General features: G+C 38.4%; 1 protein-coding gene across 1 annotated transcript in view; it reads left to right on the top strand.

Annotated features, from left to right (window-relative positions):
* Positions 1-26,891, top strand: part of Arhgap15 (Rho GTPase activating protein 15) — a 594,474-nt gene that overhangs the window by 342,802 nt on the left and 224,781 nt on the right. The window contains exons 9-10 of the mRNA XM_051166277.1: positions 1,588-1,710; positions 25,785-25,883. Of these exons, the coding sequence (XP_051022234.1) occupies positions 1,588-1,710; positions 25,785-25,883 (222 nt within the window). The remainder of the gene's footprint in view (positions 1-1,587; positions 1,711-25,784; positions 25,884-26,891) is intronic.

The following is a 26,891-nucleotide window of genomic DNA, read 5'->3' as shown; positions in this document are numbered from 1 at the left end:
CCTCCCACATTAGACTCCAGATGTGGAAGCTTTACCTACAATATTAAATGTTCCTACTCATGTACCAGGGAGGTTCACTGCGATGCCTACGCCAAAACAGAAGTTGTCTTTTCAGTGTGCTGATGAGCCTTCTGCCACCAAGAAAGGAGAGTTTAAGTGTGTCATATAAATATCTCAATTAGTTTAGGCAGTAATTCTCAAATAGGGACAATTTTGCCTCCCTCCAAGGCACAGTGAATATGTCTTGAGGTGGTCTTCATTGGCATGCCTGAGAAAACGATGCTGCTGGCAAGGTGTTGAGTAGGGAATGGGAAAACTGCTAATATCCTGCACAGATTATGTAAAAAAGTCCCTGTAGCTACCACAACAACACTCGCTTGGCCTAAAACAGATACTCAAAAAGTGTTAATTTCAGGCAGAATTAAGTATTGTAGTCTTTTTCCATAGCAAACATTGTTTTCAGTTCTATATAGAACTCAAGCTCAGGTCTCAGTCAAATTTTTACATTTACTTTTAAAAAATACACTCTGTCATTCTCCCCAAGGTAGGCAGGATCTTCAGCTCCTTCTGCCTGCCCAGCTGGGTGCCTCGTCTTGACTTCTACTCTTGCCAGCTGAAGTTTGTTCCTGCCTGGGGTCCAGGCTAGATGAAGGACAGTGCAGACATGCATAACTGATTTCAGGATTTCTCATCCTCAAGACAGGAAAATTAAAACAAAACAAAGAAACAAACAGACTTCACGGTTTTGTCTATAATTGCATTAAAATAGTGATAAAAGAGCTATCTCACAGACACATCAGATTGCCATCAGCAAATGATAATACGCGACTATGGCTGGACTGTAGGCTCAGTGACAACCCAAGGCTTTTGGCCAACATTGGTCATTGAATTCACAGCCCTTAGTATAGTGTGCAGTGATCAGTAGGTGTTCAGCAGGCTTTCGTTCAGGACTGAGCTTGACACTACTTGACTGAAAATAGAACTAATATCTGAGGGCACAGGAATAGGAGAATGGGGAAAATTCTGAGGCAATTATTTTTTCTTAAACCAATTTGAATAAGAAGTGGCTGCATCAGAAAAAGAAACCATGTAAGTTAATATTTTTTTAAAAAGTAACAAAATTACTTAGGCTCACAAAACTTTCAAAACAACACCTTATGTAGAAATAGCATATAATCAGCATAAATTGAAACAAACAGAGCTGAAGTGCTCCTTCAATTTAGAATGTTTTATTTTGACTCAACTTTTGCTCTTAGATATGAGGAAGTGGAATTCTCTAGAGGAAAGTTTCTATGTTAAACATAAAGGAATGGGAACAGTGGTGATTTGTAGCTAGCCCTGCTCTCTTTGAACACAGTGTAACAATAGCATGGTGCTTCCTGAGAGACAAGTATTGCTCCTCTGCCAGACTGAGACAGAAGTGCTCTGGCAGTCATCAGCCAGGTAGATGTTGCCTCTACGTGATGGTAGAATCTATTACTTCTGTCTCCCATTTACTCTTACACAAAGTAATAGTCAGAAACAGAAGTATAAAAAAACAAAAACAAAACAAACAAAAAACCCTCTGACTTTGTTTTTAATTCCCAGTGTTCCGGCTGCATCATAGTGCTTCTGACACAAGTGACAAAAACCATGTGAAAAGCAGACTGAAGAAGTTCATCTCCCGAAGACCTTCTCTGAAAACCTTGCAAGAAAAGGGGATCATTAAAGGTACCAGACAGTGTGTGTGTGTGTGTGTGTGTGTGTGTGTGTGTGTGTGTGTGTGTGTTTGCAGGTTTGCTCTGTAATGCAAGAAAACAGAGTTGTCCAGGAAAATGACCCTTTTAGTAAACAAAGTTGGTGGTGTGAGATTATAGGGAAAAGAAATACTCAGAGTTGGCCTCAGAGGACCCGGCCTCTGCACCAGGAGCAGAGAAGGGACGTCCTGGGGGATGGCCTGTGAGAATGACAGCATGTTCCCATGGGGCCTGCACTGTTCATATATGTTGTTCAACATACTGCCTTTCAGTAACCCCCTCGCTGTTAAATGTTTCCTGGTTTAAATAATGATATCCAGTCACTGAAACCAGAGTATTACCGAATGCTTGGAGTAAAGTCAGAAGCCCCTAGAGGATGACAGCTCAGCATGAAGTAAAAGGAGGAGAAAAAATATAATCCGGAAGTCTGCTAGGAATGAGCGCGGAAAGACAGCTCCCAAGTGCTACAATAATCAGAATTCAGGCTTTCTGTCTACCAGCTAATCCTGTTGACAGCACAAAAGTTCTGAATCTCCTGAACCTCAGATTTACCGAGAATTAAATAGGAATTTATACACACCTGGAGAGGGGCATTTTACATCTTCATTGAATAACCTTCAGCCATTACTACCTCTGAGTCCATCCTATAGAGGATCCAATTTTGGAAAAACTCAGGTACAAGTCCCTGGCTACTTAAGAGATATGAAAAGTGCATTAGCATCTCACACAATGCCAACTTTACCTAAAGCTTAAATACTTTTTGTGACTGCAGAAAAAAATGAGCAGCATCTTAATTCAATGGCAGGATGTGGCTCCAAGCAAGTGAGCAAATTAGCCTCGCCGGCGCCCCCTAGAATACTCGTAGGGTGCAGGCCCGGAACCAATGCTAATGCAGTTACACTGATATTGCTAGCCTGCTTTCCAATCCAGAGCCCCACTGAGTGCTCACCATAGCTCACAGATGAGTCAGTATTCATTAGCCCAGCTATGGAAAATCTATGTGTAATTCTGATTTGATAAGCTTCCATTGTTGTCTTCAGAGGCATCTTTTTTTTTCCAAATACAGATCAAGTTATGCAAATGTAGTCACTTCCTGGCTCATTTCAATTTTTATCTATGAACTTTTCTCAAGACTTTTCACTGGGATTCTTTTTTTCATCTGGATAAATGGCATTAAACCAATTTTTAAAAGTATCTGGCTAGTCAAATTTAGCACCTCAGCACAATTTCTTATCATAGAAAAGACAGGGGTTGGGAGGGGAAGTAAAATCAAAACTTTTAGTAGACTAAAAAAATGATATAAAATAAATGATGAATAGTTAAATGGTCACTTTCACCAGAAAAAAAAAAAAAACTCTTTCAAAAGGGAGGAATAGATATATATTGAGATAGAGATAGGGAGAGAGAGAGAGAGAGAAAGAGAGAGAGAGAGAGAGAGAGAGAGAGAGAGAGAGAGAGAGAGAGAGAGAAGTAATGATCTCTGTAAATGAATCTGCTGTGCATTTAAAGAGTGTTTGCATCACGGTCTCTAAACTGCTCTTCTCGATGTGGACAGTAGTCCCATGGCCTCAGTTGAGTGAGCTGTAGTTTCCCCTTTGTGCTTCCCCAGACTCAGCATTGATTTGTCAAGGGCCTGGTTATTTCCCAGTGTTTTCTTTCCTGTGTACTTGTTCCCCAAGGTGGAAGGGGGTGAGCTCTGAATTATAGCCAAGGCTCACTGAACACCACTGTGAGGAGAGAAAGGCCAGCACCTGTCAGACTGTGGCACTAGGCATGGTAGCCACAAAGCACATGCAGACACAAGCCATTGATGGTTTTGAGCCATGGAGACCTGGCCAAGATGTGCCTGCAGACACTAAAATCTGGACCTTGAGAAGGCACTTGAAGGGGCCGCAATTTATAATTTTTAATATTTTAGTATGACTATTGAGAAAATTACAGTAATACCAAACATGATTAAGTGGCAAGTCACCAAATAACCTCTGAAGTTGCCCAGACATGCTCACATTGCCTAGGAGAGAAGGGAGCTTTTCAGAGGTATGAGTTTATTATGGTGACCTTCTCCCTGGACGCACAGCTTGAATCAGTTTAGTATGTAGACTGTGAGCAAGAAGTACACTTCAGGGTAGTAGAGGTATTTGTACATAAGTGCAACTCTTTTGTGGAATTGAATGGCGCTTTGCATTCACCCCAGCTTCTCTATTGTAATCCTTCAAATAATAGCATTGACGTCCATGAATAGGAAATGCTCTGGTTTACAGCTTTTAGAAAAGGTGACACTTGTTCGATGTCTGGGCTTTTGTTGTTTCATTTAGGAACAACCAATGTTTCCTGGAATATAAATAACAGGACTGTGTGTGCTTAGAAAATAGTTTTTACTCATCTTACCATGGATGGACGCTAAGTGAAAATAATACCATACTACTTCTAGGTTTAAGTATTAGTATGTACATCTACTTAAAGATTTAAGGATAACAGAAAAAAGAAAAACTCAGAATGTGTGTTACTAAGCAATGCTTCTAGCTGTGTTCCCATGTTGCTCTTAAGGGGATACCACATTGACTTCTTTTCACAGGTCTTCTGGAGGTGGGCTCCATATGTGTCATTGTCATATGCATGCAGACTAGTCTACCGACATCTTTCATAGTTTTAACATTGACTAATCTCTCAATATCTTTTTGTATCCTGAGTGCTGTGGTGTCTTCGTCATTCTGAAAGTTCTTAAACAATGCACACGGCTAATGTCCACATACTATACCAGTAGTTCAGCTGGGTATAGAATTTCACTGCTTCAATAAGACAGACTTAAATATTCCACTTTTGTAACTGTTTGCTTTTTACACAGCAATGGTTGCTTTTTTTCCTCTCTCAAATAAAATCATTTAGTGTTTTGTGTTTAAGTTTTCTAAACAAGATAATGTATATAGTTGACAGCACTTGTTAGTTTATTATCTTTATTACTTAATCCTGAGGATAATGATTCTTCTCAATTCTAAAATGCTCTTCTCTTTGTATGTTGACACATCTCTCTCATGTGTGTCCTGTTCTTTTTTTGAAATGTTTATTGTGTCACTATTAGATCATCAGAATGAATTGTTTTTTCAATCTTAATTTTTCTCTTATTCTGAAAGAATTTTCAGCTTTATCCTCAGTTGTTATAAATTGGTAATAATTGTTTATCTGACTCTTTTTTTTCTCTCTCTTCTTTTGGCATATTCCGTTTTCTCTCATGCTAAGAGTAAACTTCACTGCTCTTTTGGCTGTAGTCACAGACAGCACTACCACTTAGTATCTCCTTATTCACTGACTTACAGCTATACACGTGGGTATGTTTTTTCTTTAACTTATATCAAGACATAAATTAGAATTTTTATTGCTTCAGGGTTTAAATATTTTTTATTTTAAAATATTATCTTTCATTTTTAGAATCATTAATATCATTTACTGTCCTTCATTTATTTAATTGTTTAATTTTGCTCAAAGATCTGATGAATCTCTTAGGAAAGCAAGAATAGTGAACACACAGGTTTCAAGAAAAGCATGCTGAAAACTGGGTTTATCCTTTTAGTTATCCTTAGTTTGTATTTATTGATAAGTTGACATGTGCTTGTTTCTTTCCCAACGATATCCACTTGCATCATGACAGCTAACTGCAGGGACATTTAAGTAATTACCCAAACAAGCACAACTAATTGTTTATATCAAAGAAGAAAATGTCTTTGAAAAGTTGTAGTACTTTTGTAAAATATGTCACTTATATTGAAAAATAAAGAAATACTCACTCAAATACAAGTCATTGGTCCTATGCCTCCAAGTTGTGTTTATAAACACTAAAATACTTGAGTTAATGAAAGTATTTTTAAATAATTTGTTAGCAGTTATAGATGACAGAATAACCTTATTATCATGCTGTTAATTTCAGAAAACATCTATCTGAGCATTGGTGCAATGCAGCTTTCAGTAGAGACATACTCAACTTTGCCACCTCTCCCTGCTCGGCTGAGAATAATTGTGTCTGGATTTATACACTAGGGCGTGGGTCTGTCATTACTTGGACATGAAGCACTCTCACAGCTTCCACAATGTGCATTAATGTGCTTAAAAATATCTTATAAATCTTCTTTTCTTCAAACTTCTTTATGGCTCATAATTGAACTGTGATCCTTACATGTGAGCTATGTCATGATTTAATATTAGCCAAAATTAATAGCCAACCTTAAGCTTCTTTATCTTGGCCTACAAGCTTCCTGGTTCCTTTGCATTAATAGATCCTGGGCAGTTCCTGTTATTTGAAGGCCTTAGGAGTAAATGTATTGGTAATAGAGTACCACATAGCTAGCTCTTGTTCAATAATAAAATGCTAGTCACCATGAGAGATGGAGAAATGCTGGAAACGATTCACCTGGGTAGCCTATATCTTGTAATAGCTGGTTAGCCAGGTCTTATGAGATATTAAAACAGATCAAAATTGGGGCAATGAAAGAGTGAGATCCAGAAAGGGAAATATCTACTTAGGTAAGAGAAAAAAGATGAGCCAGTATAACAAGTTGATTGCTTGTTTTTCAAGGGCTTATTTTCTTATGGGAAAAGACCTTTCTTACAGATATTATTCAAAATGCAGTATTACTTGAGAATATAACATATATTTAAATGTATACACATGTTATGTTGTTATAAATGGGCTGGCCTTACATAAACATGTTTGACCAAAGTGGATTGAAACTATTAGAGAAAAGTGGTATTTGGCTTGTCACCAGTGATCTCAAAGCCCTATGCCCTGATAAAACATATATCTAGAATTTTGACCCGTACTCTCTAGGGTTAATGGAATTCAATTAGAAATATCATATTTAAGTTTTACACCTGTGAAGTTTCTGTGAAGTAAGAAGTAAAAAAAAAAAAGTTGAAGAGATGTCTCAGTAGTTATGATAACTGGATGTTCTTCCAGAGGACCCAGGTTCAATCTCCAGCACCCACATGGTGGCTTACAGCCATCTGCAGCTGTTGGATGGTGTCAGAAGGCTGCTGCCCTGTAGACAGATAGGTCATGAATATTTCATGCCTCTCAACCTTCCGTCTCTGAAAAGACACGTGGCCTTTGTCAGTGCTCAGAATCCCATTCTCCAGCTTCCCGTGGCCTCTGTGGACCTGCGAACGATATCCAAAGTCAGTTCTAGATACCGACTTTTCCTCCTATAATTTTCATAAGCCTCCTCTCTTCATTTTAAGTGACTGTTGCTGATTTTATTTTGTTATGAACTAGATAATTCCAGGAGGCTGAAACATGATTTTATTCTCATCTATAGAATGAACAAGTACAGAAATAAATGTTTCATATGCAGTCAGACCAATGGATTTACCGTGTCTCTGAGAATTGGAGTCTACCCTTTCCTTGTGCATGTTGTAAACAGGACTGAGGAATCTATAGCATGTGCATGTTGAATGTACCTCTGAAAAATCACCCACACCAGTGCTCTCACAGCAAGTATCTCATCAGGGACAATGTTCAGCAGATGTGCTAGACTGCTACATGCGAGGAAATATTGATGTCAACATTTCCTCTTGACATATCCTAAGATTAAGGGAGTGTGCTCAGTATCTTTTACCATCACTGACAGTTTGGCTTAGAAACAACCCCAAATTCATACCTATAGTAAATCACCATGTCTATAATAAATCACCAATACCCCATAAATTTCAAAAATAAACATAAAGAATTTACATCAGGGTTTTTGGATATATGTAGCATATCTTTCTTTTCTTTTATTTCACAACCTTATTAGTGATTTAAAATTAACCATCCTCTGCAGGCAGAGTGGACAGGCAAACTCTGCCAAGACGGGGTAAGCAAGTCCTCAATAGTTCCTGTTTCACAAATATGTCTGTCAGATATATTGGGCCAGAAGGCTGAAGATGATGCTCCAGTATTATAGAGAATTTTGGGTAACTGTTCTGGCAGCAAATTGTCTCTGTCATTTTTATTTTTTACCTTGGAAGCTACTAACCTGAACTTCCTGTTTACTCAGGTAATTAATTTTATTCCTTTCTCGAATCTCTGATGGGGTGGAAGACCAGATAGCTTAGTTTTATAATTACGCTTAGTTGTTTAGGGGTTAAGATGCTTTTAGGTTTAGATAGATGTTTTAATTTGACTAAGATGAGATATGATAGATATTGATCTACATTCAGATTTTAGACTCATCAAGATAGGAAAGATATTCTTTTTAAGGTTGCCAAATACAAATAGCCAAAGCACTACGAATGTAACATATATATATATATATAATCCCTGATTGTTTCAAGGTTCTTCTTGCTGTATGTAGTTTATCTTATATTTATGTAATAATATAAATGCATATGTAAAAAATAAAACATATTAAAAGAAAAAATTTTCACAGCTTACTTTTATGTTGATCATATCCTATTACCTTTTGAAATGTATATGCCAACAAGAGCATTAGTGAAGAGGAAATAATCCTCTTGTGATCTTGAGGTACATGATTAAAATTTGATCTAGTTTTGAGTCTTACCATGCTTTTTACATTAAAAATTATGAATTCATAAAATTTTTAAAAAAATAATAGAATTAACCATCCTCAAGCCAGGTGTAATGGTGCTTGCTTTCCATGCCGGATGCTGTTATAGGAGGCTCATTTCAGCTCAGGAGCTCAAGACCAGCCCGGCCAACATGGTGTGAACCAGCCCTAAAAAGAAAATCATCCAGTGTCTGTAAAATTCGTTCATTAGGAGAACAGCTCCAATAGCAAAAGCATTTGCCCTGCATTTTTACTTTAATGTGTGGAAGGAAGGTAATAGATCAGAATTTGAATAATCACAATTAGCTGTCTCTCCATGCCAGCTGAATTGTAGTGTGGAGAGGTATATCTCTCAGACTTTCTTTGAAATGATCTGTGTTGCTCCAAGTATGTTTTATCAAAGCATTTTCTGGGGCAACAGATCGGAAAACATAAACTTTATGTAGTATTGCTCCTCCTCAGTTATGTCTCTTTAATATGTTCTTTCTTTTTGAAGATAAAAGTACATAAAAGAGTTCTGGGAAAGCGGCTAAATGTCATAAACACCCTGCACTCCCTCCCCCAGGGCACCATAGCCCAAAAGTTAGAAATGGTTTGATGGAAGTGGTGACTGCCTTGATCTTGTTGGAATACTCCTCCTTAGTAGTCCTCTTCTGTCTGCGGGAGGCAGATCCTGCCTTGCAGTCACTCCTGGGAGGGAAAGAGGTATTTCTGGCAGCCATGTTTTCCAAACACAACACTGAGACACATGGCCTGACAGTGACATAATATTTGAAGTAGAGGCCGTGCGCAAAGATGCAGAACATATGGCTATTTTCTTAGGAAGAGCGACCATTTAGAACACCTTCTAGATTTTTAGTCACAAAAGGCACAATCCCTCATCCTCTATTCTTGTTTATAAAAACATTACCTACCGATCACAAAAGTAACTGACTTTCCCTTAAATGTGTTTCTTTGGGTGCTTGAAAGGCACCCTGTGGACGACAGAGCCAAACTCTTAGCCATCAAGAAAGAAATGCAAAGCAGACCGCTGAACATAATATGAATATATTGCTCTTCCTAAAGATGCTAGCTGGTTTTTCACACTGGAGTATTGACTAACTGTCTGTGCTTGATGTATGCTTTACCAGCCTGTGCCGACTTATGGTTAGAGCTTAACTTGTTAGCTCTGCTTTTGCAGCCCATTCAGAATAACTACAGATGCCTGGAGATATTAAAATTGACTGCTCAAATGGACTCAGTGTGGGAGTTTCATTGGTTTTAAATTGATAACAGCTGAAAGAGTACATGATTAAAATGTGCACGGGCATAGGGCATATGAACTCTTAGGAACAGACTCCAGGACTGTGGGAAATGATTTTTTTCCCTTCTTTTTCTACTATGGTTCCTTTTAAACAGTCTTTGTCTAAATTTTGAACTGCAAAACAAAACAAAAAAGTCAGGAGCTTAAAGAAGACATAATTCTTCATAAACTCAGTTATATTTTATACAGTAGGTTTCTAATCTGCGGGGAATGTTCAAGTTAAGTAGCATTCCAGAAGGTGGTAATTGTGGCTATTCCCAGGCATTTGAGCTAAATAACCTGGATAAGAAGCATAAACTGTCATAATAGAAGGGTTGGAGTGTCGTGTATATCTCTTTCTTCAACTCATAAAATCCAGATCCCCAAAGCGCCTTATCATAGACAAGTCAAACAAAGTCTCAGCCTCACTTCCTTATTCCCTTGGGAAATATTATTATTGTTTTCATTATTTAAAAACATGTTCTAACTATGTTTCTTTTCAAATAAGAAAAAAAAAAAGAACAATGTAGAAGAAGAATAGAGAAACTTTTTCTTCTTCCTAAAATATGCCACACCTTGCACAAAGCAAGATCTACTAAATACATTTTCACAATTTAATAGTAGCTGCATAAAAGACCCAGTAAAGGAAAGGATTCAGAAATATTTAAACTTTATAAGAAATATCTGTTTGCAATACATGCCCTCTACAGCTCATATTTCTCCAAGAGTCCAGGCTCTTTCTATACAATTCTCTGCCCTAACTATGCTCTATTTTCAAATATCTCTGCTATAGTACCTTTGATATTCCATTTAAAATGTTACATGCACTTCATAAAGCTAACTGAGAAAGCATTTGGATCTGCCAAGGAACCATAAAGCTTAATAATATATACCAATCTCACTTTACTATTTTGAGATAAAATCTAAATCACTGTGCTCATTAGCATATTCCTAATTTTGCAGCGATTATTTGCTTAGTTTTAAAGAAGAGTTTCAAATGTTATGGGCAATGATATTAGAAGAAAATTATACATAAGTTTAGACATGCAAGAAAACCAAATATAAATGATGTCCTAATTTGGGAAACAAAATAAGTTATGAATGTTTTGGTCAATATCTGTAAGAAAATCTGGTATGTTTTTAATTCTTAAATTTTCTTCAGAAGTATACTTTATACCATTTACATATTAGATTTTGCTCAAATAATAATCTCTACAGCTGAACAAAAATCATAAAGTTGCCTTGCTTGACAGCTTTCTGGGATGCACACAACTGTTGGACTGTGCTGCTGTTATGGTAGATAATTTCTGCAGATCATCACCTTTCATAAGAACCTGCCACCACGACTGATGTTTTCACAGGACATGATGCCCTTAAAAACAGAGCAAAAGACAAATTCCAATCTCGTTCAGAGGTTGGTGAGCTCCAATACTTTAATGATTTTCTTATCTAACCATATTAGACAGGAAGGAAATTTTAGAAGCGATGTCATCCAAGTTAAACACATGTGAAGGCCATTAACTAGAATATATCAGTTCTAACATGCCCCTTGGAACTTATAACTCATATTCATAGGAGAGAAAGAAAAGACAGAGTGGTAGGGGCTTGGCCTTAGCTAACCTCACAATGAAGAAATCTATCACATGACTAGAGACAGAGAAATAAAAAAGTAGATGGTCTGAAAATAATGTCCGGAGGATATCTTAATATCTTGAGATTCCAAATAAGCTAAATGTCAGAAAAGCCATTACGCCAGAACTCCCTCAAACACCGCTTTGTGAAGAGCAAAATACTATGTACCTCCACATTCTAAATGCACTAAGCATTTAACAATGTTCCAATTCTGTATCTTAAAAGGTAATTAGCATACACTATTCAACCTTATGTAAAGGTTTTGACAGGACGTCTTTAGTGTTGTTGTAGAGACAAATATGTTAAAAGTGGGAAAATTCTCCACATTATAGTCAAAGACATCTATCAATTCCCACAGTCAGTAGCTACAATGTGAACTTTATCAAAAGCCTAGATGAAGCCTCTGTTGGTGGCCCAGATGTGAGTCTCCAAGAAGCTACTATATGGACCTTGGAATTCATGTACAGATATGGAACTTTGGCACTCATCTGAGACTTGAAATTAAGAATCTGTACTGGTTAATCTTGCATGCCCTTTAAAGGCTACAAATAACCTCTACAAGAGAGGCCTGAGCCTCCTGTCCCCAATATAATCAGACTTGAGACCCAGACTCAAAGATGAAAATATTCAACTTTTTTTTTAAAGAGAGTAGTACTTGGTCACCAAAGTTATACTTAGTTTTTCAGCATTAGACACACTTGAAATGCTTACATATTTAAACATTGATTTCCCATCTTGATGTGAGAATTGACGAGGTGCTAGGTAATGGTGAAATACAAGTTAGCCAATACTCTTGCTATGTTAGTCAGGAGACAATCCTGTATTTACTGAGGAAAACAATACATTATGAACCAACAAGAATAGTAAGTTTTAAAGCAGATTTGAAGGTTAGTTCTGTTCTTACCTCTTACATATTTCGTAAATTGGGAAAGGTGGTAAAATTACCTGTCTTCACACATTCCTATCCCTCTTATGATTGTTGACATTTCATAAGGAGCAATTACTGTAACAAATACGGATTGCTAATTTTGTGCTCAATTTCTAAGTCTCATCTTGCCAGTGTATAGTGTCTCCTCATCATAGAGAACACGCTCTGAGTTTGTCAAAACAGATTGGTCCTGGCACAAGCTTTGTGACATCACACCAATAAAATCCGCTTCTAGAGCATTCTGTGCACTTAGTTCCATGGTGAATCAAGGAATGTGCTTGGATTTCTTTCTCATTTAGTTTTTGTTTTTATTCATATTGCCTAATGACGTTATGTTACTAGAGGGTACAAACTTCCATAATGCTCCCCAAATGTGAGCTAGATGATAAATGTGCAAAAACGTGGTGTAAAGAATCAAACGCCATGTGCTTTATGGAGCATCCTTAATTTGGGGGAAATTTAAGCAGAAAGTGTGGGGAAGATTAATGTTTTATTTTGTGGTCTTTAGGCTGAGGCCCTGTGTTAAAGTATCTGGACTTTGGAGAAGAGAATGCAGAAGTCATTCAAGTTGTTCAGTTTTAAGAAAAGCAAGGAGAATACAGTGATTGGTTAGGATAAGATTCTGAGGATTTGATGATAACAAGGGTTTGTTATAGATGTTTAGACCACTCTAAGCTATGCAATTAGTACAAAAAGTTTACTTCTGCCATTTCGCTATTCGTTGACATTTTTAACATTTTATTTACTTAACAACATTTACTGAGGACCCATCAAGTACCAAACAGTATATAAATACTGAGGTCACAAAAATAAGAAAGTTGTGCAAAATGAGCCTCTTCAGTCCTGCTACAGAGGAATATACTAAGGCAGAAATTGCATGTGCATAGCCATGGCAACCAAATCCACTAGAAGGCTGATGGAAAGATAGTGGGAAGAGGTATGCTTGGGCTGTTTGCATTATTAGGTGGTGTGATCTAGTTCTTCTTGGTCCTTCTACAATCCTAACAGAACTGTGTGAATGACTCTCTCCGGTAGAAACAGCACTCCCCAGTGCCCAATAACAGTGCTGAAGTACATTGCATGGAAAGAGGACTACCGTATGGTCCTCCCGTCCTTTGTCCCTTGTCCTTTCTTCCTCTTTTAGACACTGTTGTCCACACACTGCCCGAAGAAAGCGTATCATTGCAGTTGGACAAACAGCAACCTATAGAGTTAGCAGTTTCCCTGCCTGGAGCAGCCAAGCCTGTAGAAGCTCCCAGGTGCTCACACACTCTGCATCCCTCTTGGTGCTCCTGTGCTCAACAGAGGATGCAAGAAGACTGCTTTTTGCTTTTCCTCATGTCCGTATATAGATGGTCTTCAAAGACCTAAAGCCTCATTCTGAGGCTTTAAATCCCACAAGGTAAGGAAACTGCTCCATTCCTTTGTGTCTGAAGCTCTTTCCTTAACAGACTTCATTTTTAGCCCCCGGATGTTGCTGTAGTACCATGTATCTTTTGTCCTTTCTTAGAACTTTCCTTGACTTCAGCAAGTTCACAGACAGTACCTGCGCTTACCGGAAAAAAATAAAGACATCATTTTGTCAGTTCAGTAGATACTTCCAACTGAGACCTCCATCTTTATAACCCTTTCATATCCCAAGAAGCCCCACTCACTGCCTGAATAATCGCTGGGTCTCAAGAGTAGCCTTGATGCAGAAAATGTGCAAGATACAAAATGGCCTCTCACAATAGGATGTTCAGTCACCAAACTTTATGAGTAAAGTTGGGGTAGAATAAAGTGTTTTAGAAATGCCTTTCATTTGTACCTTTCTTCAGTAAGAGTCAAAAACAGTATTTGACTAGAAACTCAAAAAAGACAGCTTGTTTTCCGAATGTGTGCATCCTGGGCTTCTAATTTGGGCTCATAATCCTATCTCTCCAATTACACCACTGGAACTGGGTGTCTCTTTCTTTACACAGAATAACTAGTGAGCCACATTGCTTCAAACGACCTACAGAGAAGGGGAATCGCAAAGCACAGCGTACACACAACCCCACAAGCTACCCACTGCTCCACAGAGCCCCACGACTCTCAGGCTCTTAATATGGTTTATTATAAAAATCCTTTACCTGCCTCAAAGCACTTCTCATCAAAGCCACTTCTAAGCCAAAGCTGAGGACTAAAGAATGCCGTTAACGGAATCCTGAAATAGCTTTTAACCCGAGGCTGAGAGAGAAAGTGCTTTTAACCTAAAGTGCTTTCCTCTTAGGTGCTTCAGCTTATACCTACTGCTCAGCTTTAGTGGCTTGAAGAACACCCTTAAGACCCAAATGAAAGAGACTCCATTATAGATATTCAAACCTGTTATATTAATACATTACAAGCAATATTTGAAATCATTAAGCAGTTTTACGCCTACTGAATTTGAGTCTTTTCTTATTGAACTCTGCATTCATGCAAATAAATTGAAGTCTTCACCACTCGGGATTCGAACAAATCTATGCTGATATTAGAGAAAATATAGTCTTCTTACCTAGATTTTGCTTAATTCTGGAGTAAAATTCTTTGCTTTCTCTACCCAAAAAGAATCTTTCAATTTTTAATCACGGCATGATATTTTCATCTTTGGTCTCTAATTGTTGGCCTGAAAAGGTAAATTAAAACATTTAGAATTAGTTCACTTAATAGCCCCAAATTTTATGCATCAGATTCTCTCCTCATAAACACAATTCAAATACAAAATAAAATGACATATTTCATAGAAGTGTCCACCCTCAGCAGAGTAGGCCTTCCTGGATAAATAACATCATGCTTGATGATATTTTAACTGTAGATGAGGTAGTCTAACCTTTGTGAATAAATGAGTTAATTCCAGAAGCAATTTTGTACTGAAAGTGTAGAAAGAGTTTGTAAACAAATGCTGGAGAAGCTAGGAAAATTTGGTCCACTTGAATTTTGTAAGCAACCCTCTTTCTTCCGTTGACCCTTCCCATAATTCCATGGGTGAGAAAAGGCAAATGAAAAGCAAAACACTGTCAACTCCCTCTGCTAGTAAACACTCTCTGCTGAGCAAGTGTCTACCCTTATCAATCATTTAAAACTCGAGAAGTGAACTAAGGTTTATTTCCTCCAATGTCAACTGACCATGTCACTTTATATTTAAATCAATTACTTTTGTAAAAATATTTCCTCTTGCTCACTTTTAGCTCTGATTCACTAATGTGTGGATTAGGTGACTAGAAGTGTGTAATGCATAAGTATAGTAATGAAATATATGCAAATAGACACAAGAGGAAGAGGCTGCACTTATCCTGCTATGCAAAGCCTCTTTTACCTTGAATCTTATTTTTTCCCACTCTGATTCTCTTTTACACCTTGACCATAAAACTATCCTTGTTTTCCTCCCTCCCATGAATTCCTACTTCTGTTCCCAAAGCTATTATGTCACGCCTCATCCTTTTAAACTATGGGCTGTGAATTTTCAGACACCATCTTATCATCTCTGTCCATCATGAATAGTTAATACCTAGAATGACACTAGGAAAGGATGAGGCCAGACATGGGCTCCTGTGCTTAGAGTCATGGTTTTCTAAAGGTTCTTATTCCCTCACGGTAAAACTCAGGTCAATGGGCACCTCTTTGGTAGCTCTTGCTCTTTGCTTCATCCTCGATTCTTGGCTTTCTTTTCTCTATTCTTCATATTCTCCAACTACTGGACACTGTTCAAACACTCTGGGGCTGAAATGTTCCATCCCTGTGGCTTCTAATTCCATCTATAGGTTGATATTCTCCAAACCTAAAACGTCAGCCTCACACTCCAGACTTGCATATTCAAATGTCTATTTGACATCTTCTTGGGTGCCTGGTAGACATCTCAAATTTATCCAGAGCAACCCTTGATTCCCTGGCTCCCACGTGTTCTCTATTTCAGGAAATACCACAGCCATGTGCCAGCTGGAGTCACCCTCCACTCTAACTTTGTCTCTTTCACTTCCATCAGCAAATCCTGCCTAAAAATATATTCTAAATTAAACCACTTTTAGTCACTTCCGTTATTACCATCCTTATCCAAGTCCTGTCCTTTCCCTGGGAAATATTTCACCAGCCCCCTTCCTGGCCTCACTGCTTCTCTTCTTGACCCTCTTAAATTTAGTCTCTACAGAACAACTGCTCCAAGGAATCATTTAGGGATATAAATTGTACCATGTTACCCTCTGCTCAACAGTCTCCAATTCCTTAGCATAAAACCATATTTAAAGTTCTGTTCAGTGCCCTTCTGTGATCTGTGTGTTTCCACGTGCTTTGACTTCCAGGCTGTCTTTTCAGTTTTATCAGCACTGCACTGCTTACTGGTCACCCTCTGCCAGCCACTCAACCCTCTAAACCCACAGCCTTCTCCAGCAACCCTGTGTATTTTCTGTGTCCCTGTGTGTTCATGCTCCTCAGTCCTCTCAAAGGACATTGGTTCTGAGATATCTCCCCTGGCTACACCAACTCTGCCTTTGCTTATCTGTTTCTCACTTCATCTGATGTTTTAATGAGCTTGTTTTCCTTTTTCCATTTATGTTTATAAGCTGTGTGATGGTGGAGCCTTTTTACTATTCCAATCGTAAAGACATTGAAAAAAGCTTGAGTGGGCTTTTGAATGGATGAAATGATATACTGTATGAAAAAATTTTCAATACAAACGTACCATTCTCTCTGCTATTGTGATTCAGGGTTTGCGCATGTGCAAAGGGGGAAATATTTTGTACAAGCAGAAGGAGAGAAGTTTAAGACAAAGTCGCTGTCTAACGAAAACAAATACAGAATTCCATGCTCACTGTCCTATTGGGTTGGTGGGTTGAAGATACTAATTTCCTCCCTGGCTCCTGAACTCTCTCAGAAGGGCTCATTTCACCAGTCAGAGAAAAGCACAGTTGGGATCTCTTCCATGCAAGCTTCAGTGAACAGAGGCCTCATATAAGGACACCCACCATGGACCTGTGGGAAGCAGACACTGCTTAGAAGCCAAAAAATGGAAGAAGGAAAACATAGCAGGCAAGAACACTACAGTTCCATCTGGGTGGCCACTAGCTCTCACTGAACCTCACCCTTAGTCTGCTCCTGTCAAAGGATGCTACTGCCACTACAGCCAGCTGTCCATCTTCCAATGGAATCTGCAGACTCTAGTCTATGCACCAGACTGGAGATCTCTGAATTGTCTAGGCAAACCTCCAGGCCAATCCTCCCACCGTGGGGGTTGTGATTGTCTACCCTAGCTTGTTGAACTATTAGATTTAATGAAGCAAAAAGAACATGAGTGAACAAGTGGAAGCATGCATACATACCCTTGGAAATGCTTACTTGTTTACAATCTAAAACACTTGAAAGTTGAAAGCATCAGGTTTTTTTTTTCTTATGCTTGTCTCTTATGTAAAAATGTCATAAGGCAATTAGAGGTTTACTGTACACTAGAGGTTCGGCAGAAATTCAGCTCAATGTTTTTATATTTATATACCAAAAAGCAGTAGCTTGGATTTTTAATCAAAGGCATGAAGCCTCACAGGAAACTTAAGCACTGAGAAGATATATGATATATGATAGGACAGTCATCTTTCAGCACTAGGCAGATGTCTGCATTCCAAACAGACATACACTCCAGTCAAGTGCTCACTCAAATCACCCACGTCTCCATACAGACTCAGTAAGGATTAGAGACAGTTCTGAGTGCTGAGTTAACATGTCATATTGTGTCTGAAGAGAAGAACATGAGGCAGATGTAAGAACTGAGCTGAAAGAGAGACACAAAATGAACAGTGACATGGTCTAAACATGAGCTGAACAAGGATGACACCAATAGACATGTCAACGTACATAGAGGCCGGTCCACAAGGTCTCAACACTACATGGAGACCTGTAGGCAGCTAAGGAATGCTGAATGTGGGAAGAATTATGTTCCGCAGAGAAGAGCACACTGATTGGTTATCCAGTACCCAGTGGTCAGCCCCAAGACACACATACAAGAAGCATTATACCAACTATGTAGGTTATATTTAGAAATACATATACATATACATATATGGATATCATGACAATTAATGAAAAGGGAGGCCATGGATTTGAAAAATAGCAAGGATGAGTATTTGAGAAGGTTTAGAGGGGGACGGGAAAGATAAAGTAAATAAAAGGAAAAGAAAAAGAAATTAAAGAATTCATCTAAACTGTTAAAATTACATAAGAATATTATTTGCACTTTCTTTTGTCCCCTCATCTACCTTATATCAGCATATTGAAAATTATCTGCCTGTATGCGACATTTTGGTGGGAGAAAAATTCAGAGTGAATGTAACCTTCTATGAAAGTAAAGAGAGCTACATGTTTTCTTTCTTGGTATATATTGTATTGCATGATCTCAGTCACTGAAGCATCCTTTGCTGAAACTAATGTAATTAATAATTTGAAGTTTCTATATTAAGGGTAGTGTTGGTGATGGTACATAAACATGGGGTTTCTCTGGCTTCATGTTTCGTGATATCTCGAGAATTTTGATCTCAATGTCTAGTCCCTAGACTCTGTTCATTGTGTTCGTTCTACCTCTAATCCTCAATCTTTTAGATAAACATCCCTTTTCTTAATATAAACACAGTGTGTATGTTCTCAATTGCTGGCATCTGATCACCTCAACAACTACACCAAATTTCCATGGTCATCATCTCCTTTGCTTCTGAGCTGGGCAGTCTGGCTTGCTGTTATTACTTCCTGCCCGCCCCCCTATTCCTCACAAAGTGTCATTCTCTGTGGGGTGGCTTACCCTCCTGAGAACAGAACATCATTTTGAAAAGTGTGTGGAGACTGTCTTCTAGGTAAAGGATGGTAACACTGTCACATTATTTGAACATTTAACTGCACGTATTGAGTAGTTCTCCTCATAGGTTTGATTCATTTGGAATCTAACTGACAAAGATCCCATTACTCGGTGTTCTTTCCATAATTTGTCAAAAAAAAAAAATATATATATATATATATATATATATATATATATATACAGCAGTGAGCAGGGAGAATGGAGCTAATTTGTAGTCGGGGAGACTTAACCTGGTTACGCTGGTGAACTAACTAAGTGGGTCAAAAGCTTGAGAGCTTAAAGATTAAAACCCACCATTCCCTAGTTAAACTCTAATTCATTATGTAAACAACATGATTTATAAATGCAGTCATGTGGAAGGTCTATTTATTTTTCTCACCAAAAGATGCTTTCAATGAAAAAAAAAAATCACAGAAAATGGATTTTCTCCAAACAATGTGTTGCCTGCCACCCTTGGTATAAATGCCGCAGCAGTGGGGTGGAGATATAATGATCACACTTGCCAAGGCCAGAGACGTTTGCAGAGGATTCCAAAAATATTGACACCTCGGGCAAGAGGCCTTTTCTAAATACAAAACAAAAGTTGTTAAGACAGGAAGCAAAGATTAGCAGTGAGCCCACAGATGGGAATGTAGGTGGGGAGTTAGGATCTCGGGGTGCTGGGAAGTCTCCCATGTTTGACTATCCATAAGGAGGAGGAAAGCAGAAATAATCCTTAATGGTGTGCCAGGCAACAAGCACGGGGTTTAGGGGCAAAGCTGGTCATGTAAGCTCGCCAAGAGAACACAAGTTCTCCTCTTTTCCTTCCCTTGTCTACATTATTTTAAGACCGAAAGTCAAATACTTTCCTATAATGTAAAGGTCCTCCTTGCTATGTCCAAACTCTGGACTTGGTCAGATCTGCAGATGGGAGGCAAGTCTAAATTTTACCCTTAAACTTGGTGATATTATTTTATATCACTCTATGTGATATTGTTTTGATATGATTTTTCACTTTGCAAAGTTGTTTCATCAACCATCTGAGATAAGTAATTAATTATTTATGTCGAAGGCTAGTGTCATGCTGAATATTTTTTTAAGTTGCAATTCATAGAAACTTGAACAAGCTATATATGTAAGACTGCAAATTTTCTGATTATTTAACTGACTAGTTCGAGGTGTGTGGGGTATGATAGAGTCTAGGAGCACAAGGTGTTGTATAGTTTCATATTGCTCATTCAGCTCCATTTTTCACTTATGCCCTAATTATTCTGGGTGTCTTTTCACAGAGACTTGATGTATACAATTTGCTTCCTGACCAGTGCTTTCTGGAATGGTGGATCCCCCTGAGCTGTTTTGTGTATCGTGGCCTTTTATATTGTAATTCTATCTTCTCTCTTGCAAGCTCATGGGAAGTGCTATATCTATGCTGTAGTCACATGTATAATAGTAACAAAGAAACAAACACACACACACACAAACACACACACAAACAAACAACTTGAAGAAATGCCATCAAGAAGGGTAGGAGTGAACCTTTGTAATGTAGGACTTGGGTCGTCTGAGTGCCATGGAAAGGATGCAGTTGCTGGGACTGGCATTTGTAAAGTCCTGGGGTGCATATGTTCCACTCACCAGTTTCTTCAAAGTAGAGTTGCTCTGGTCACCCATTCATCCCATATAACCAATTCAGAAGGGGTTGTGAGGTACTCAGCGCCTACCTCTAGGCAAACTCAAATCTATAGAGATGCTACTGTCCTCAATCCCTCAACATCTGGATTTTAACTTTCTTGAAGGAGGCCCCAGTTTGAGCCATAGGAATGCCTTGGACATTGTTGGATCATGTACACACTGAGATCCTGTACTTCAGAGACACACATTCTTGAGTGAAGACTGTAAATCTTAAGGACAATATGAGCAATATGAGAAATATTAGTTTTGCTAATGACTGCTGGACTCAAACACTATCTTGTGAAATGTAAAACATTTAGGTTTGGGGATGTTGTTTTGCTTTGTTTTGGTTTACTTCTGAGGGAGTATTTGCAATGGGAGAAGGATAGATTTTTCTATGGGAAACCCATTTTCCTGCACATCTAAGAGAGTGGTGATAGTATACTTCCTTTACTCCCAGATGACTACCCAGGATAGCCAGTAGCGTGCATCCTCTCCCATTCAGCAGTCAAAAAATGCCTGCAGAGAGTTTTCTCTTATCTACCCAGACTAAATGCCATGTCCTATATTCTCATCTGTCTAAGCCATCTCTTCATCATCTTTACAAAGCTTGACCACAACCATCTGTTTTTTCATTGTTAAATTTCTCTTAAGGTTGCTTTACTTTACAATTGCCTGTGTCTTAGAAGTTGTCAAAACCCAAGGAAGGCTTATCATGGTGTCTGTACCACCATTCTGCTGCACCTAAAAACCTTAATTTCACTTCCACGTTCCTATCCCTGTTCTCCAACCTCTCATGCTTTCTCAACAAGAACAACAAAGCAAAGGCAGAGGTTGCCACTGCCTGGTGGATTTTGTTACACTCCATATCTGTTTCTCATACCCACTGGGTCATGAGTCTTCTTCTGATTCGTTTTCATCTTCTGCTGCTCAGAGCCCAATTTCTTGTGACCATGAACAACAGTTCAGTCCCTATGACTCAGGTTTCCTTTTAATTACTATGATAATAGTAACTACTGTCAGTGCAATGAAGATTGATCATCAGGATAAATATGTAAAATATTCAAATGATCCACAAGTTGTAATGTTTCCTCTTCTACTTCCACCTTTACAATAGAGAAAAAAACAACTTATAGTCAACAGGAACTACTCAAAACATGACTTTTGATCTGTTCCTGACCTGGGTAGGTCAACGCTCTCTTACAGGGCTAGGCGGCAATCTTGGGTCATGGTGCACAGTCAAAACAGTAGCAGGAAAGCAAATGGATTCTGTTAAGAACTGCATTGGCAAGTTCTGGTGCTTAAGGGTTCACAAAACACACTCTTTAACATGAGATGTTTTCTTTTTTAATTTTTGGAATTTTTTTTTTTCATTTAAAATACAAGCACTCTGTCTGCATCACCGCCATCCTGCCCTTTCCCTCACCAACCCTCCCAAATTCAGAATCCACTTTTAAGTTGTTATTATCGTGGTGTGGTACTGTTGTGGTGATTTGAATGGGGATCACCCCATAGGCTCATCTATTTGAACACTCAGCCCCAAATGGTGGTACTATCCGGGGAACCTTAGGAGAGGCAGCTTTGTTGGCCTGAGTGTGTCATTGGAAGAGGACTTGGAGAGCTTGAGAGTCTTGCCATCCCTGTTGTTCTCTCTGCTTTATTCTCGAGATTTGAGCTGTGAGTTCTCAGTTCCCTGCTCGTGCTGCCATGCCTGCTGACCTGTGGCTGTTGCCATGTGTCCATGTCTTCATGGACATGAACCCTCTGGAACTGAAACCCCAAACCAATTCATTCTTCTGTGATTTGCTTTGTTCATAGGGTTTTATCACAATAACAGAAAAGTAACTCACAGGGAAGTATATACATATATTGTATATACACACATAGACATATTTAACCAACCGAGTCTGTTTGCTGTCTATATGTGCTCATTGCTCATGTGTCCAGCACTCACAACTTGGGATAGACAGCCTAGCATAAAAGATTTTGAACTTAGAATGTATTTGTCAGACTGCCATGCAGTATCTGTATGAACCAGGCCTGGCTTAGTATAAGTACATAGTAAATAACCCTGAGTGTTTACTGTATTTGCACAAATCACATTTTGCTGTAACTGCTGTGAAAGTCCTGTAGGAAGTATACATTAAGGCTAAAGCTAGTTCCAGGCTAGTTCTGGCATGTTTTAGATACTGAGTAAGTGAGTGAGTGAGTGAGTGAGTGAGTGAGTGAGTGAGTGAGTAAGCGAATGAAACTTTGCATTCTCTACACTACTCAAAATATGCTAGGTGTTTGCTAATATTTACTGAATTGCTTTGGGTAAACTTGAAAACACAGAATAAGAAATGTCATAGTGTTTTGTAAGGCTTAGCAAGCATAAATGCTAAGGTGTAAACAACTTCCTTTGTGATCTCTCCATACACTAAATTAAAGCTGAGCATATACTTCCTTACTTGTGGCTAATTTTTTGTCTTTCTCAGTTTTCATGTCCTGCCAGTAGGACAGGCTAAGCCATGTTTCACCATAAACTTGAACTCCAGCTGAAGTTGAATCAATGAGCTATTGCTGAATAACAAACAAAACTTTGCAACATGTAAGGCTTCTAACAGTGAGGGTGTGGCACATGTGACCAAGAACAGGCTTGTCTGGGCAGGTCTGCTTTATATGCAGGGATGTAGATTTTGGTCATGATCAGTCTTGTGTTATGCCTTATGAATTCGATTACATTTCTATTGATTGATTTTGTATGCACATGAACGCATATGTATGTGGGTCTCTGCATGCTACTTTTTTGGTGTGTAGAGGTCAGAGGAAATTTTTCAGGAGTTGCTCTCTACTTCCAGCATGTGGGCCAGAGGATTTTGCTTAGGTGGCTTGGCACTGAGTGCTATTGCCTGTTGAGCCATTTGGCTGGCCTGAGTGAATTCTAAGAGCAAGAAAGGACTTATTAAGGAAGGACTTATAGGAGATCATTAGTGTCTGTCAAATAAATGATGCTAGTTGACAAAACACAAAACACTTCAAAATACAATCTTCAACTCCTTTTCAAGCTCAATTCATCAAGATTTCAATAAGCCACGAATTTTTTCCTGAGTGAGGCACCTTGGTCATATTGTCATTCTCCCAAGTATTGGTACATTGTGTTCTCCATCTCTCCAAATGTACCTAGTGTCCCTCTCTTGTCTTTTTACTCAAGTCCTACTTACATCTGAGGACTTAGCCATTCTCTGGGAAGTCTTTCATGGATAAAGCTGGTTACCACGCAACACCTCTCATGACACCTGGCACATCAACCCTACAATATTAAAGAAATCCCAGTTTTAAGTTTTGCAACTTGAAGTACCTGCTTCGTTGCTGTGTGGATAAAAAAGCCGATCAACATTTGTGCAAGAGGTGTAAATGGCCCAGTCTACTAATAGGTTTACATGTTGTAGTAATGTTTCGTGGCTGTGACCTCTAGCCAACTTAAAATGTTTGATCTGAAGTCATAGACAGTTTTTCTTAGGTAATAGTTATGTCACTCTTTATTATAGGGATGCTCACCTTTTGGAACAAGTCTCTGTTACTTCATCAAGTGTTCAAGCAGATACAATTGTTTGCCATTTCTTCATATTATCTGGGTTTTGAGTTTATCTTCTTCCTGTCTCTTATGTAAACAGACATATTTCCACATTTGAGTTTGTTATTAGTAGTGAATTATCCTAACTTGATTCCCTCCATGTTAGTTTTGCCAGCATACCCACTACATTTTCCTAAGTAATAGATGACAATCCAACTTCTTTGAGAACTCAGTTTCTTCATCTTCAAAATACTTTGTCACTTAGCATCTTGCTTTGTACAACTATATATTTTCTCCACATTTCTTTATATGTAAATTTTTCTACAATACCTCCATTAACAATTCAAAACTCTTTTAGTGAACTTTTGTTACGTATTAAACATTGTCTGGGTCTTGGAGATCCATAGCAATTGCATCACTCTGACTCTGCTGGATTTGAATTCTAAACAAATTTAAAAAACAAACAAACTACATAGTCAACATGGGTCCAAAATGTCAAATGAAGATAAGCCCTATCCTCAAATAAAGTAGAGATATTAGTATAGAAAATGGGATTGAATGGCACCAATGTTTGAGAGGTAGCTGGAAAGAACTATAGTAAGTATCTGGTAATGAATTCATCCTTTGATCAAATCAGAGGCCTCCTGATCCAATCACCTCTCAATAGCACCCCCATCTGGGGAACAGCACTTTCAATAAATGAATCTTCAGAAGGAAGCTTAGATCCAAGCCACAATTCCATTACTCATAAGTGCAAAAATGCTGCTCGAGGAAGCATCTGTCTTATTCTAAATGAAAGGGAAGGGCTAGGATCTCAGAGGCCACTCTGAACACCATGAGTTCAGAGAGATGCCCTCTGAAACAAAAGGTTGTTAACAAAATGCATTGGAAGAATATTATCTCTTCCACCCTCTTATAGAAACTCACATGTCACGGCTCTAACAAATAAAAGCACTTTAAATCACTTTAATATGTGTCTTAAAGTCTGTTTAACTTTGTTTAAGTTGTTGTTGCTGAGCCGCTTTGACCATGAGGAATAGTCTGGGGAACTGCTGTTCAGGGAGCCTGTTTTGATAGAGATGCCAAGCTTGACACTGGCAAGAACTGAGCAGAGACTTGTCAGAAAGGTGTTGCTTAAATCTGACAGAAGGGTGAGCATTCGAGGCAGGAGAAAAGCTAAGCCATTTGCTTTACCGAACTTCCCTTGCTAGTATCTATCTGCCTTATAAAATGCCTCTGTAGAATGAATGCCTTCAATACACAGACCAAACTGTATTCCTGAAACTGCTGATAAATTTCTAAAACATGCAGGATTCCAAACACTGGAAGCTTCATTGTTTCATGGGAGCTACTTCAGTTCCTTTGCACTATTTCATAGGCAGCAGTGTTCAGTCCCTTAGAAACTGTAACTCCTAATCAATGACCATGTTAGTTTTCTTGCCCTGAGATCAAGATTCTGTTCCATAAAAAAGGGATGCACGGACTATATACATCTGCCATAGACACTTTGAAATTAAAGTAAAAATCAATTCCTATGCAAGATGAAGATCTCAGTATTGGCTATGGAAGCAGAATCAAATTAAAGAACAACGCAGGCTTGGATTTTAATGAAGCTCATCTTTGTTTCGTTTGCAGATCAAATTTTTGGCTCTCATCTGCACACAGTGTGTGAACGAGAACATTCCACAGTTCCATGGTTTGTAAAGCAGTGCATTGAAGCTGTTGAAAAAAGAGGTGGGTGACTAAATATGCAGCATTGCTGACTCCTTTGAGCAGTTAGAGCCCAAGTCCACAATACCAGTTGATTTCTCTGGGAAGCCATGCAATTAGAACTTGACTTGTGTTAAATTGGTTAAGAGGATCAGCTTTCTTATTAACTTCAGTTTGTTTTTACAATAGGGACATTAACAATTCTCACTAATGTTCTTGGTTTTTTATTTTTTTTAATATTTTGTCTGTCTGACATTACTGTTGAATCAATTGCAAACTTCTTGTTTCCAAGCCAGTGATAAAACATTCATAAAATATCAGCACTCACAGTGTTAGAACCCTCTAACATTCATGCGGGCACAAGTGCCAGAACAGTTTTTGGTAAGCCCCCAGCATTACCCAAGTGAAGTAAACAGCATTTCTATTCGCAGATAGTGATGCGCCATCTTCCACACGATTCTCTTCAGTAAGGATTACAGCTAACTGGGTTTCCTTGAACAATTAACAGATACACCTCCAGTGTTAAGATGACCTTTGACTCCTCTGTTTCAACATTCTGTTTTTCATCTGAAATTATTTTATCTCGCTGAACAGCACAGAACAAACCCCAATTGACTCATCATGTCCATGCTGGTTTATCTGTGGAGTGTTTTTCCTTCGAACTATGACTTCATTCATTCAAGGTCATTTTTCCTGGAAGATACACACTGTAAATGCAGGATCTTTTTTTTTTTTAATGTATTAAATAAAAATGTGAAGCTTCATCACCATCTGTTACAAGTTTACAACATATTTCCAGGATCTAGGGGGATATATATCAAGTGAAAGAGAGGTGTTTGCAGAGAATAGGAATAACTGAACCTATTCTCACTCTTAACACCTATTCTCTTAAAACAATACAACCAAAGGGGAAAAATGTTCAAGCATTCTGCTGAGAAAAGGCCATTTTAATTCTCTCAGTGTTACCTGGCTTTATTATAGAAGCATAATAAAAACGGCAGGCAATTTCTGACTCCCAGAAATTCATACTTT

The sequence above is a fragment of the Acomys russatus genome, chromosome 24 (genome assembly GCF_903995435.1).
Source record: "Acomys russatus chromosome 24, mAcoRus1.1, whole genome shotgun sequence".
NCBI classification, from domain to species: Eukaryota; Metazoa; Chordata; class Mammalia; order Rodentia; family Muridae; genus Acomys; species Acomys russatus.
Note: the sequence above shows the minus strand (reverse complement) of the source record. Positions and strands in the feature narration are given on the sequence as shown.